This window comes from Amblyraja radiata, chromosome 26, assembly GCF_010909765.2.
Source record: "Amblyraja radiata isolate CabotCenter1 chromosome 26, sAmbRad1.1.pri, whole genome shotgun sequence".
In the NCBI taxonomy this organism is placed as follows: domain Eukaryota; kingdom Metazoa; phylum Chordata; class Chondrichthyes; order Rajiformes; family Rajidae; genus Amblyraja; species Amblyraja radiata.
In genome coordinates, this window is record NC_045981.1 from 25,157,987 (window position 1) to 25,173,310 (window position 15,324).

Consider the following 15,324-nt stretch of genomic DNA (forward strand, 5'->3'; position numbering starts at 1 on the left):
TAGTACTCATGGCATCTATTCCTTGTGTCTTCAAATTCTGTTGTCCAATTCACCCAGACAAATTGGAGGGACTTAAATTGACATAAGTACCACCAATAGGTTCAGAAATAAACAACATTTTCAAATAATCTACATATTATAAACCATTCCCACCTCTGGCCCATACAAGCTATTGATATGAAAAACACTTGAAAACAAAAGTTAACAAAATAAAAAGAAAACACTTGTGTAACCGGAAATATTTCATACAATTTTAATCCTCATTACCTGTGTCGCATCATCCTCCCCTCCTTCTGTGTCTTTGCTGAAGCTGACACTAGAGCCCGACAAGTGCTTGCATCGCCGATTGTCACTTCGCTTCCTCAACCGCGGAGTGCTCTCAGTCTTTTCCTCTTTTTCCTGCTCGACCTCATCGGTGATATGTAGAAATTCCAGACCGGTGTTGGGCAATAGAGCATCAGCTTCTCTGGGCTAGAAATTTTTAAGTGTTGGAAATTAAACACATTCCTTTTCAACAAGCACTGGACGACTTTGTCTTTCAATGGCCACACTCTGCTATCTTTCTTTAAATGCCTATTCAACTTTCTTTTAAGTTCTGGTTGAATGTTTTTCTTTAAAGCAACAGAATCGAGAATACAATTCACCATAAAATATTTTCTCATCTTCCCTCTGACTTTGCCGTAACTCTTGATCTGCATCCGTTTGTTTCCAGCTTCCAATCTTGCCATTGGAAAATATTCCTAAACTCGGCCCAATTCTTAAATTACAACAATTCTCAAGATACAGGTGCACAACCTTTTATCCGGAGTTCCGGAAACCGAAAAGCTCCGAAAACCGGACATTTTTTCCAGGATGTCGTCTGCACAGCAAAGCTCGCGTTTGCCGCCAAACCTGACCCGAAACGACCCACGGTCAACCCAGGTCTGTACTACTGTAGCGGCTGCCTCCTCCCCGGAGACCGGGGAGACACTTAAACATCTGTAAATCATTGCTTAAATGTTAGTCAGTTAGTTTGGAGGGCTTTTATGTGAAGGGGGGGGTGAAGGGGGAAACTTTAATTCTTAGTCCCCTACCTGGTCGGAGAGGCGGGGAGCGGGCAATGCCTTACCGGGTCGCCGTGCAGTAAGCTCCGGAGCGATGTGGCCGCCGACTCCCAACATCGTGGAGCTGGAGCTGCGGGCGTCCGGCCGCGGGCGGCGCCGGTTGTAGCTCCGACCCCGGCAACTCTACCCCTGGCTGCGCGGCTCTCCAAATCCAGCGCGGCCCGCAGCCCCAGCTCCGCGATGTTGTGTGTCGGCGGCCACAGCGCTCCGGAGCTTACAGCACGGCGACCCGGTAAGGCATTGCAGGTATCCCAGCGCTGCGACGCCGCCGACTCCCAACATCGCGGAGCTGGGGCTGCGGGCGTCCAGCCGCGGGCGGCGCTGGATTTGGAGCGCCGCGCAGCCAGGGGTAGAGTTGCCGGGGTCGGAGCTCCAACCGGCGCCGCCCGCGGCCGGACGCTCGCAGCCCCCAGATCCGCGATGTTGGGAGTCGGCGGCCACAGCGCTCCGGAGCTTACTGCACGGCGACCCGGTAAGGCATTGCCCGCTCCCCGCTTCTCTGACCAGGTAGGGGACTAAGAATTAAAGTTTCCCCCTTCACCCCCCCCCACCACATAAAATCCCTCCAAACTAACTGACTAACATTTAAGCAATGATTTACAATGATTCCCCGGTCTCCGGGGAGGAGGCAGCCGCTCCAGACTTTTCAAGCCGCCCGCGCTACCTACCTAATCTACGCTAAAAATCTTCCATTCGGAAATCTGATAAATTCCGAAATCCGAGAAGTGCCTGGTCCCAAGGCTTTCGGATAAAAGGTTGTGCACCTGTAGTAGCATTATGGGCCTGTCCCTCTTAGGCGACTGCAGGAGACTATGCAGTCGCCACATGTTCGCGGGTGGTTGCCGGGGAGTCGCCTTCATGGTCGTGAGGAGTTCCCGCATTCTGGGAACTAGTCGCGGCCTCATTATGGTCGCCGCTAATTTTTCAACGTTGAAAAATTAGCGCCGACTAGAATGAAGCCGCCATGGAGAGTAGCGAGAATTCTCGTGCCGTAGGTGGGTCGCCAGGAGGTCCTAGTGGGTAGCCAGGAGGTCGAAGGCTCACTTAGGTTCTCGTAGGTTGTAGCTAGTGCTGATCGGTGAATTTCATTGGCTCATTGGGGGAAGAAAAACATAAGAGTCTGTCTGTCTGTCTGTGTTCCAGCTGCCGGTTTTTCAGACGACTGCCGGCAACTTGACAGTCACCGGCAGCCGCCTGAAAAATCGTTAAGTGGGACAGACCCATTAGAATACAAAACTCAATGCTTAACACAAAGAAATTACAAATCTTCAATCATTAAAAATTGTACAAATCAACATTGTCCTAAGTTGAGGAGTACAGCTATTCACACTGCTATTGATTTAGTGCCATCCATCAAATCATATAGGTCCTGAGGTGTAGGGTTCGGTCTTCACTCAGATCGTGCTTATTTCTAGAAGTGGGCTATGGATGAGGGTGGAGAAAAGCTCCAGGTCATCTGCTCCTCTATGGTAGTAACATGGAAACAGGTTTAGTCATGCATGTACTCTGAGGGAAGGTTCTGGTTTGGTGAAAGAGGGAGTAGTAGGGAAGGATCAAAAACATTCATGGCATACTGAAAACAGGAAGTACGATAATCTTGGGCCCATGCAATACATGAATCTATCCTTTAACAAACTGTTGGGTTTTGCAACTGTGGACATTCAGAGTTCTAAAGACACACGGTGGAATTAAATGTTCTCATTCTGTCCTAATTTTCAAATAGTTTTTAATGTAAACTTTACAACACAATACTTATTGTAAAAAAAAAATTTAAGTTTGTTGGTTACGACAATGTTTTCTTTCCACAACAGATAATCTTGACCATTACATTTTCACATTAACCACACAAACATGGAATTAAAAAATTGAACAGCAGTTTTGGTTCTACTTCGAATATCAGGATAAGGGAGACACTCACCTCATCCTTCTCTTCTTCCATCTCTAGATGACAAAATGATCTCATGGACATGTCATCTTTCAGGTCCTCTAGGCTGTCATGTGATTGCTCCACACGGCCACTAAAGAACAGAACCGTTTCCGGACTGGGATTGGGCCAGGACAGTATTCCTTGCTTGTCCACACAGCAAAGCACCTAACAATTCAAATTGACAATTATAATCCTGAATTGGCCGGCAAAACAAATACAAGCTAACTGGGCTTCAGGTCTGAATCTAGAATAGGGTGGCACAGAGGCACAGCGGTAGAGTTGTTGTCTTACTGTGTCAGAGACCCGGGTTCGATCCTGACTAGGGGTGCTGCCTGTACCAATTTTCTACGTTCTCCATGTGACCAGGTGGGTTTTCTCCAGGTGCTCCGGTTTCCTCCCACATTCCAAAGACAAGCAGGTTTGTAAGTTAATTGGCTTCTGTAAATTGTCCCTAGTGTGTAGGATAGAACTAGTGTACGGGTGATTGCTGGTCTGGCATGGACTCGGTGACTGAAGGGCCTGTTTTCACACTGTGTCTTTAAACTAAATAAGGGAAGGTGTTGAAAGGAAGTCAGAGTCAGTGACATGAAAAATGTTTTCCACATGTGACAGAGGACTGAGACATAATGATAACACAGTCATGCCAGTCTGAAGAAAAGCTAGGTTAAAACTTGCTGAAGCAAAGGATGGTTGAACAGTAGAACTTTTAAAATCTTTCCCCTGCACGGAGAACCCGACCTTTTCCCTGTCGGGTCTCCGTTGTCATTGGGGCTGCAACGTGGAGCGGCCTCCAGCAGGAACGACCTAGGTCGCGGAGCTGCGGACCTACTCACCATCGTAGAGCTGGCCGAGTTCGGAGCGGGTGGAGCTGTGGTGGTGCGCTGCTGAGACCCGACCCTGGGGATTCGGAGGCTTACCGCAGCTTCGGTGGACAGTGACACCGGGAGCCTGCTGGGAGACCGCTTTTCGGGGCTTCCGCAACGGCGACTTCTCCCGCCCGAGTCGCGGGGTCGAGGAGTACCTGGAGCGGGGCCTTACATCACCGCCCGGCGCGGCTTCAACGGCTGCGGGACTTTGCTAGCGCCCGCCAGGGGCTCCAACAACAAGACCCGGAGCAGGGCCTTGCATCACCCGACGCTGCGTTAATGGCCGCGGGACAATTTCCATCGCCCGCCGGGGGCTTTGACTCTGACATCGGGAGGGGAATGGGGAGTGCAGGAGAGAGATAAGTTGTTTTGCCTTCCATCACAGCGAGGAGGAGATGCGCTGTGATGGATGTCTGTGTAAATTGTGTTGTGTCTTGGGTCTTTTTTTCTTGTGTGTATGACTGCAGAAACAACATTTCATTTGATCCTCTATGAGGTTCAAGTGACAAATAAATTGTATTGTGTATTGTGTATTTAGTTCACTCAAATCCCTCATCATTTTATACATCTCAATTTAGCCTCCCCTCAGCCTCTTCTATTCCAATGAAAACACCTCATTCAATCTCTCCGTCATAACTAGTTTTCCAACACAGCCATGGCATCGTACATTTCCTCTGCACTCTGCCATTGCAATCACATCCAACCTGTAACATGGTCACCAGACGGGTACACACAGCTCATGCGGTTTCCTAACTAGTGTTGAATGTGGTTCAAATACAATCCCTCTGCTCCTATATTCTATGCCTTGGCTAATAATGCAAAGCATACCATCTTATTAGCCTGTCCTGCTATTTAAGGATATGTGGACAGGCCTAGCAAAGTCCCTTTGCTCGTCCACACCACTCTGTATCTTACCATTTATTGTTTATTCTTGACTTGTTATTCCCCATATCACCTCATACTTTGATGTATTAAATTCCGTTTGTTACTTTTCTTCCCAACTGATCACACAGTAAAACACTGATAATCCTGCACCCTTTGGTGCTTTATGGTGCTGCTCAAGACTACTAGATGTTACTTTTAATAATATTCAACCACTTTTATTTCAGTTTATTTACGTTACACAGCGGTAATACATGTTCCAATCAATCCAACTTGGGGAGTGGGGAAATATAAAAGTGCTCCAGACCTTGACTGTTTCTGAAATGCCAAAACCCCAACGCAGGCACTGGCTGCACCCTCAGATTGGGGTCCAGTACCTAGTTCCGGCCTCATTCTGCACCCCAGTTCACATACCAAACCACACAGATGATAGACTATCAAGATTTCTGAACAATCAGATGCTGGACTAACTGGAGTTTTTCCTGTACATCTTCCTGGTTGAAGGTTTTCCTCCACAGTGCTTTTAAAACAGATAAATTATTTCCTTGCTTTAGCCCCTTCAAAGAATATGTTTAAGAACTTCAGGAAGCCCAATGAGTGTAAGTGGCAGAAACTAAGTCTTTCAAATTCTAACGAGCTAAACATAATTTTTTTTTTAAATGAATTTGTCCAGAGACACATGAAATGGAAGAAATTGGAATCTTGAGTAAAAAAACAAAATGCTGGAGGAACTCAGTGGTTCAACCAGCATCTATGATGGAAATGGACAGACGACATTTTGGGTTGGGAGCGTTCTTCAGATTAATCAGTCTTATCCAATGTCAGGCAGATGTAAACTACATTACAATATATTGGTGTTTGCAAGATAACTTTTTTAACTAAATTTCAAGTAGCAAAGGGTGATTTCCTTCTTAAAATCTCATTAGTCTTGACTAGTCTTCACTATTTTTACTAGTGAACATCTACTATTGTTCCTGCGACTGTAAGGATCTTGGGTACTTTTGTATGGAGTTATCATATTCTCCCTGTGACCATGTGGGTTTCTCCTGTTTCTCCAGTTACCTGCCATATTCCAAAGTTGAGCTGGTGGGCAAAGTGCCCACAGTAAAAATCGCCTCTTGAGTGGGCCGATGGCAGGAGGGTCAGATATTTGAGATAGAATAGATTTCAGGAAAACAAATGAAGGAAATGGGACTGATGGAAATGTACTGAGATCCTACAAAGATTTGACAGGCCAAACGGCCTATTCTGCAAAGAAATACTCTATGCCAATACCTAATACTGATTTTCACAGAAAATGTGTGTTATTTCTTGTATCAGATAAGAAGATGCCCACAATACCAAACATATGTACCAAAACAATGAATACTCACAGTGACCGAGCCCAGGTTCTGAAGCAGACTGGACGTGTAGCAAAGGCTAAGTGACTTTCCTCGCAGTAATGACCAGAAGTGACCCCAAATACAGAACAGAATTTCCTGTTGGCAAAAATGAAGGTTTTACCAAGTAAAGAAGCAGAGAACAAAACAGGTGCAAATTATGAAATTTTACGTAAATTACGTGTTAAAAACAATTACTGACCTTTTTGAAAAGTACTTTTTGTATTTATTAAGCAGCTGATGCATACATTTCCCATAAAAAAGAGATGGGGAATGTCTACAGTTGTGGAGTAATACAACGGGTCAGGCTGTGTCTCTGGAGAACATGAATAGGTGACCTTTCAGGTCAGGATGCTTCTTCATTTTGGAATTGTTAATTCATCCCAGCTGGATGCCAGCTCCGACTGTTTCGTTATTTAATTGACCTGTCATGAGAAGACTCGTCCCAAAACATCGCCTATCCTTGTTCTCCAGAGATACTGCATGACATGCTGAGTTACTCCAGCACTTCATGTTGTTTTTGGAAACCAACATCTGCAGTTTCTCTCTGGGAAATGACATTTCTCTCTGGGAGATGACACTCCCACTCCCTTCTCCAGCTCGCATTTTTCTTTCATGTTACTTAGATTCCCCTCCAACACTTTAGGATTCTCCTTCCTATCTCTTCTATTCAGCCTGCCATGTCCTTTCCCTTCAATTCCCTTCAAGCCAAAGATTGGTCAGGCCAAATAGCTTATGTTGCAAAGAAAGGAAAAATATGGCTACTCCAACACCCAACTGATTTTACAGCAGTCCTTTTGCAAAAACAGTCTCACTAAAGTTCTCCCACAATATCCTCGGGATAGATACAGAAAAAAAGAACAATGCTAGTCAGAACAAAAAAGAACATTTATTTGGCCCTTATCTGGCAGAATAAACAATAAAGTGGAGAAAAAGATTATGCAGAATGTAGTCATCTAAAGCTCCCATCAGGAATCCGATAAATTTATTATTTGACTTTCCCTCCTGTGCCAAATGCAGCAAAACATTGTAATCAAAAGAATTGCATGGGTGAAGAATGCCACCTCAAATTAACTTCCATAATTTTGTCATTACGTTTTGATCAAAAATAATTAAACAGCCAAACAGCTGGAGCTAGCTTCCAGCTGGGATGAATTAACAATCCCAAAGTGAAGCAAAATCACAAAAGTACCTTGGTTTATGACTTTTTTTGGTGTTGCTGACTCCTTACATAATACTAGCATTTGAGCCTGAGGAGGAGGGATTACAGTAGGGATTTAGCCATTCACAGAGGCAATAGCAGACAACAATTAGAGAGAATGTCAGCTGGTTTGTGTCATTTTTCAACCCATGGCTCTGGTGACTGACTTATCACACGGTTCTAATGAACATGCTGTTGAATGGAAAATTAAATCCTACTCTGTAATTGGGTGCCAACAGGCCACATTGCCAGGGGGAGTTTTCAATAAATTTGACAAGTTGCACTTCACACCCCAGGTAACACTTTGCCACCTGAAGCAAGTATCACCATAAGACCAAAGCAACAAGAACAATTAGCATATACAGCAAGTATGAAAGTGAAAGGAAAGCACAGCTGGTAAGTTCCTAAGAAAAATATCAAAGAGGTCTTGACAAAATAAAACCCATGCTCATTCATAATAATAAGCACCCCCACAACAGGTCATGCTTCAAATACAATCGGCAAGGAACAAATGAAAACTGCATCAGACATATACAGATTCAAAACTCAAGAAATGTAATTCAACTATAAATCTCTACCTTTGTAGTAACCACTTCTGTGTAACTGCTAAGCGTATCTTCAGAAAATTTTGCCATCTGCATGGAAAGAATAAATAAGTTCTAATCAGAACTTGTCAAAGTGCACCTCAATAAAGAAGAGTATCAAAACTGACGGTTAGTATTGTATATCTTTATTGTTATTTTCCTGAGTACTCACATACCCAGAGGAAACAAAAAAACGTTACTCAAACCAGTGTCCATTCAGTGTGCAGTAAAAAATAAATAGAAATAAAAATACATATATTATGAACAAGTTTAACACTACTCTCAACTAAACATCAACAGGCGTTCCGATCGGCAGAGGCACGACAGTGGCTCTGTCCAGGTTGGTGGTTGGTGCGCGATACTTTGGCACCATACAATGATATGAATTCTGAAAAAAGCTCATTGTCCCAAAATGTTGATTTTTTTGTCTCGCCACAGACAAAGCCAAACCTGCTAAGTACTTCTGGAACTTTGCATTTTTATACCAACATGGGTTCAGTCATCCAAATAGCCATTTTCTATGTGTCATATAAATAAATTGATTTTCAAATTTTAAGAAACTATTTTTAGACTGTCTGAAATTCATTAAGAATCAGGCAATCTGGGAACACCACTCAACTCAAACTACTTTCACAGTTGGGATCAGAAGGTGGACTCGCCAATCCTGCACAATATAAACATATCCAATGCACTCTCCAGCAGGTCTGAGAACTTTGTCAAAGGAACCATCAGAAAACAGACATCAGTGCAGGCAATCTGATTTAGTAACATACAATTTTCCTACAACTTAACTATTATGCAATGATTTCACAAAATGGATGAGAATTCATAACTTTATATCCGCAACAGTTTTACAAATGTTGAGTACGCATTCATGAGAGTCTATGTTTACTTAAAATGAAAGTCAGTAAAAGTCTTGCCCTCCTTAGTATCTATCTAATCTGCCGTTATCCCACATTTAATTTTAGACTGAAAACCTTACCATGCCAACAGGAGCACCAGCCTTGGTGAACTGTGCTAGAACTCTAGCTTCTCCGTAGGCCGTGACCAGCACCCACACCACAGGAAAGAACAAGGGGAGAATGGGCAGAACGGCATTCACCTACATATGAAAAGTAATCATGGCAAACTGTGATTATTGAATAACTGTGTACAAATTAACACCCCACCCCCTCCCCATTAGGTTTGAAATCAACTTGCCATCACGTGAATAGGAATTAAGGAGGCATGGACACATGCAGGAGACAATTCAGTAGCAATGTTATGTCTCAAGATCATTTTAAAATGTTTGGACATGATCAAAACACGTTCAACTAATAGTACAAGAATGAGAGAAGTTACAGGCAGCTAATTAAATTAATCCAGCAGTAATAGTGAGCTGTAGACACAGGGAAAGGGAGACACTGGCTTACAAACAAAAGCGCTGGAGTAACTCAGCGGGTCAGTCAGCATCTCTGGAGGACATGGATAGGCAGTTTTGGGCTGGAACCCTTCTTCAGACTAATTGTAGCAGCTAGCTACTCAATTGTAACAATTACCAAGTCCCAAAGGCAGTATTGGATTACCAAAGACAAATTTCACACCCAGTTAACCCAGAAATCTTTCCTTTCTTGGGACACGAGCAAAAAGTGAATAAAGCTTCCTCAAGGACTATTTAAATACGAAAACAAGGACACACAAGAAAAATATATAATTAAAAGAGAATAATGAGCCTACATCTATATTAAATCTTAGTGTATCATATAAAAATCTACAAACTGAAAAATGGAAAAAAAGACTGTTTTTAAAAAAAAATTAAATTGCTGTTATTCATGCAAGCATGAATAACAGCAATTTAGTTTAGCTCTCTAAAGGGCAGTAAATCTACGTTTAACAGTTCCCTTTATAACAGATTTTACCTATTGCAGACAGACCCTTGGCTCACACCAAATCCCTGGCCGCTTTGAGCACAAGCTTCCGAGGTCAACCCACCCGACTCGTAAAGTGCACCAGTTGCCACTTCTACCACCGCTTTGTCCGCTCGACTGACGCCACCTCCTCCACCTCCTGTCGCTGTCCACTTGGCCTCTCCCACCTCATCTCTCTCCCCTCCACTACCCCCGTGTCTTCACCCCCTCCCCCCACAGAGGCACCAATATACTCCACCTTTGACGAGGCAGCAGGTGAGAAGGGAGGAAGCCTCATGGTGACCAAGCGCAACCTGTCATTGGCAGTGGCCTGAAGAGATCGCTGTCCCCATGGGCTACAATGTGAGCCACAACAACAGCTGCGTGAACCGGTGGAAAAGTGCTAATTGGTGCTTCAGTGCCTAGTTTCAAGATGTTTTGGAGTAATTCAGCAGATTGAATCAGTCTGAAGAAGGGTCCCGACATCACCTATCCATGCTCTTCAGCGATGTGAACTGACCTGCTGAGTTACTCCAGCACTTTGTGTCTCTTTATGTATTAACCATCATATGCAGTTCAACTACATACAATATCTTACTTGGTTATACCGGACAATTGACAATAACAGACATAATTCCCCCCCGGTATGGTCTGTTATAACGAGGGTAATACAGGCCTGGTACTGTATGTCAAACAGTGAAGTTAATTTTATTTTAGCATTGTTATGTTAATCAGGACATCCCAAGACACTCATATGCTTCCCTGATGACCCTGGTTGGAGATCATCTGTCATGCACCTGATCCAGAGATACGGGGTTTAAAAGGGCTCAGGCTTGCATTAAGAATTGATGTTATCTTTTTCAATGCAGTGTGGCCTCGTGATCAATCCACTGAATTATCAGCCCAGTGAACAAAGGGAAGACTTGCTGGGAGATGTTAAATGCTACTATTCAGAATTATGAAGTTGGTGTTACTGTTTGACTGGAACTTATTACCTGAAGTTGGAAGAAGGTAAACTTCCAATTGCCAATTCCAGGAGCATCAAGAACAAACCGCACAGTGTTTGTAATCAGAAATACAGCCTGCAAAGAAAATAGAATTGTGGATTAAATCCACTATGATTAATAGGAAGCCCTTCAACAAACATGATGCAGATGATCTTCTAATGGAATAGTCTGATTGTTTAGCTAAATAACCAAAATCAATTATTTCAAAATATTTTTAAAGCATTATTTACATACAAACAGGGATAGGAAATTAACTGTTTGAAAAAACTTTACCAGACATTTTCAATAAACAATCCTCAGCATTTATTCTGCATTGACACAATACCCTTGGAATTTCACTCCAGTTTTAAATACGATTACGCATGTTGCAACAAGCATTAATACTTGTATCAGGACGAGCGTGATTCCAGAACAAATCAACAGCACACATCCTCCTCTAAGTGTCAGTTGCACCAAATCTAGATTTGCACTGAACTTTAGTCCTGGATCAGCACAAAATCATACTTACACTTTCTACAGTTTCTGTGCGTGTGTGCTTCACAAAAGGAGACAGGGAAATCAACTTTAAACCAGTACCAGTTAATGAAAATTAGTTTACATGGCATATTTCACAACTAGCCTGAAGCACTTTACCACCTGTTGCAATGTCTGAAACACAGTATACATAGTCTGCTTTCAGAAAACCTCCCAATACATGTAAGTGATACAGGCCTGGTAATGTGTTTTTGGATTGTTGACTGAGGAATAGATATAAAAGTGGACACAGGGCCAATATCCTGATCTCCCCAAAAAGAGTTTCATCGGCTGAGAGAGCAGTCAAGACAATGCCTCGTCCATATGGAGACACACATGTCCAGCAATGTAGCACTCCCTCATACTGCACAGAAAGTTGACCTGGATTTTTGGTAAAACTCTGAATTATAGAATCCACAAATTTCTGATCCAAAAGCCATCTAGCAAAGTAAAGAGAGCCAAACCCAACAGCTGTGACAGCTGCACTATCATTACTGAACTGCATGAAAATGCACAATATAACAACTGGTCTATGACGATTTTCCACTTAATCCATACAACGCATTCTTCCACATTCTTCCATATTTGTCAGCTTCCCCATGTGTTGATCTACACCAGCATCTTAATTACTTCGACATGATGGCGAGTTCAACATTCTAAACCTTCCGGACAGAGCTTCTGAATGCATGTTGTAATAGCTCCTAGCTTTGGACTGCATTGCCAACATTTTGATCCCAATAGACTTGGCTGTTTGCCTGCCTGCCACATTATTCTGAAATACTAAAGTAAAGAACAGAGATCACATACTCATACTTTCAAAAAGTTTCCTATCCAAAGCATTTATCGGGCATAAAATAGTACTTATCTTACAAGGATTCAGGAACTGTACCTTTATTTTTTTTAAATATCAAAGAATATCAAAGAAACAGTATTGTATTTCTTTATAGTCATAGAGTGATACAGTGTGGAAACAGGCCCTTCGGCCCAACTTGCCCACCCATGACTCCAAAATACAATTTATTCTGCAAAGGAAATGGGCTCTTCTGCTCACTGTCTCGGCTGCATTTAATTAGTCGCATCATCCAAAAGAAAGCAATCTTCTTGCTTCCACGACTTCCGCCATGATCGACCCCGCTGGCAAGTAAATTTCTCAGACATGATCCGGACAAAAAACTGCAAAAAGCGAGCCTCTCTGAATGCCTCCCACTGCCCTGACGGTGACTTATTTTTAAACAGCTGCTTCCAGTCTAAAGGCCAAATTGTATTTCAACCGATACCGAGTGTCCAATTTAAATCTGGTTCTGCTCCTTGTCATTTTTATAACTTTGAAATATACAACTGAATTATAGTCACTGCCTGCGAAGTGCTCTCCGCTGCACTCTCCATGTGTCCATATTCTCAAAGCCCAGTGGAAAATGATATGCGAGATGAAATGGTAAACTCCCGCTGGTCAAATCCACATTAAAAATAGTAATATTTCCAATTACTGAAGGATTTTTCATGTTTCCTTACAGCTTTGGAAGTCATTTTGCCCATTCAGTCTATGTTCCTGGAACAACACCATCTAACCCATTCCTCCACATACTTTATTGTCATTTATTCTCTCTCCATCTTACATCTTCTAGCATTGCTAGGTGTAATTTAATTGCCAACCAGATTATTTTTGGGATGTGGGAGATAACCTGGAAGAAACCCACATGGTCTAAGGAAGAACATACAAGCTCTGCATAGGCTGCATTCAAGGTCAGAAGTGGACCTGGCTCATTGCAGCTGTGAGACATGCATGCACGTAAAAAAAAGAGAAAATTATAGTTTTTTTTGTAATATGCCATTTACATGTCATCTTGGATTATAATAGTCCCTTTAGATATGCACACTAACCCAAATGTAATGAAAACATGGAATTTGACGGTGGGAACAGGGAATTTTAACTGGTCCCAGCCTTGAGGGAGGCAAGGAAATATCCTGGTAGCAAATGTGTACACGATGCAACATTATTACATTGCACACAAAGTGTGGCTCCACTAGCAGTTGATGAATGAGATATCAGGTGTTCAAGTCTTTATTATACAACTCAGAAGGAACTCTGCAAGCTCTCTATTGTAAAATGACATGAAAGCGACTTACCAGAACGCAAGGAACAGTGTATTTCTCCATCGTTGATTGCACCGTATAGCGTTCATTATCAAGCGCAGTGACAGGTCGAGATAGTGCCAGGTCCAGACTCCGCCTAATAAACCAAATGCAACAACTGTTTTGCCTGCACAGCAAAAATAGTACACACCATGAATATGCAATGGCAGCATAGTGGTGCAGCTAATAGAGCCTTGGGTGCTGTCTGTGTGGAGTTTGCACATTCTCCCTGTAATTGAGCGAGTTTCCTCTGGGTGCTCCGGTTGCCTCCCACATCACAAACACATGCAAGTTGATGGGTTAATTTGCCTCTATAAATTGCCCCTAGTGTGTGGAGAGTGGATGAGAAAGTGGGATAAGATAGAACTACTAGGAATGGATGATCAATGATCGGAATGGATTTGGTGAGGCTGTTTCCATATTGTATCTCTAAACTAAACATCCCTTTTCCCCTATACCATGTCAACGTATTCTTTCTCACATGCCCATCAACTCCCTTTTGGTTCTTTGGCCACTTACCTGCACAAGGAATAATCTTCAATAACGATTTAATCTAATGAGTGAGTGACAACAGAGGACTAAAATGACAGAACTATCCTATTCATAACAAACCAATCAGAATAACAAACTGTTCAAAGGAATTTTAGTGCAGTGCAATATATTAACCAAATACATTTCTTGGTATACATTGGTCCTTATCCAGTTATATATTACGCAGTCTAAAACTTCATGTGCATTTCATTTTTGGTTTTGCACTTGTATTATAGTTATTTATTTATTGATTTTTTAAATTGTTATATTTATCTGCGTGTATTGTGTTACATGCCTGTTAAGCTGCTGCAAGTAAGAAATTCACAGACCTGCTGTCGTACATCTGGCCATTGTTGACTCTATTTTTATTTCCAATGATCCATCGATAATGGAATGGATTCACGGATACTATATTCTTGCAGCATTGTACAGAAGTGTGTCACCATGCTGCACCACACAATGTCTACAATTATTACTCCAAATCAGGTTCTGTGTGACAATGTCCCATGCTCAGCAGTACACAAGCTAAACGTAATCTGCATTGCATGTAGCTACTCTCGGTACTGATTAGACTAAAGCTCCTCTATTTACTGAAAGTACTTAGATCTCCCCATGGTCTGCATTATAATAGTGAATACAATGATCAATTTCTTACAGGCAGCAAGAACATCACCAACTCTCATTGCTTCAGTCATTCAGGAAACTGAGTCTTCTCCCCTTCAACCATTTATTTACTCAAATCATTTCTGGTTAATTAATTGCCTGGTTTCTTAGGGTGTTCTGGATGGCGATGTCTCCCGCATTGTATATTTCAGCCCAGAACACATCTTTATGCACACACAGCCCTCACTTTCCTAATACTCATGCATCTAACAGAAGTGGTTTGAGTTTAATTAAAAGAAATATGCCTCGATTTTGAAGTTTGCTGAAATCTACTGCTTTGTTAATGTCATACTATGAACAATGATCACCATTCTCCAGAATTGGGTTTATAAACAGGCACTTTAGTAATTATTCACTCCATTTACAAACTGTACCAAAAAAAATTGTACAAACTGAAGTCACAATATCAACTTACGCATAAATTATCCAGTACCACATAACTATTAAATGGTTAAATATAACAGCTTAGCTATATAACCAGCTTATTGCTCATCCAAGGTCTTGCAATATCTAGTGCAGCTGCATATAAATCAGTTGAGTCGTTTTATCTTCTGCAGTTACCCATGTACAACAATAAAACATTTGTCCCAGGAATAAAAGGAAACTTTATACAGATATCAATATCCAATTACGCAAATAGTGATTATGC

At 42.3% G+C, this 15,324-nt stretch overlaps 1 protein-coding gene across 1 annotated transcript in view; it reads right to left on the reverse strand.

The window, feature by feature from the left end:
• tmem94 (transmembrane protein 94) overlaps positions 1-15,324 on the reverse strand; it is a 90,868-nt gene that overhangs the window by 51,465 nt on the left and 24,079 nt on the right. The window contains exons 7-13 of the mRNA XM_033044511.1: positions 13,476-13,578; positions 10,824-10,910; positions 8,925-9,044; positions 7,937-7,993; positions 6,152-6,256; positions 3,022-3,195; positions 268-471 (exon numbers count right to left, since the gene is read on the reverse strand). Of these exons, the coding sequence (XP_032900402.1) occupies positions 268-471; positions 3,022-3,195; positions 6,152-6,256; positions 7,937-7,993; positions 8,925-9,044; positions 10,824-10,910; positions 13,476-13,578 (850 nt within the window). The remainder of the gene's footprint in view (positions 1-267; positions 472-3,021; positions 3,196-6,151; positions 6,257-7,936; positions 7,994-8,924; positions 9,045-10,823; positions 10,911-13,475; positions 13,579-15,324) is intronic.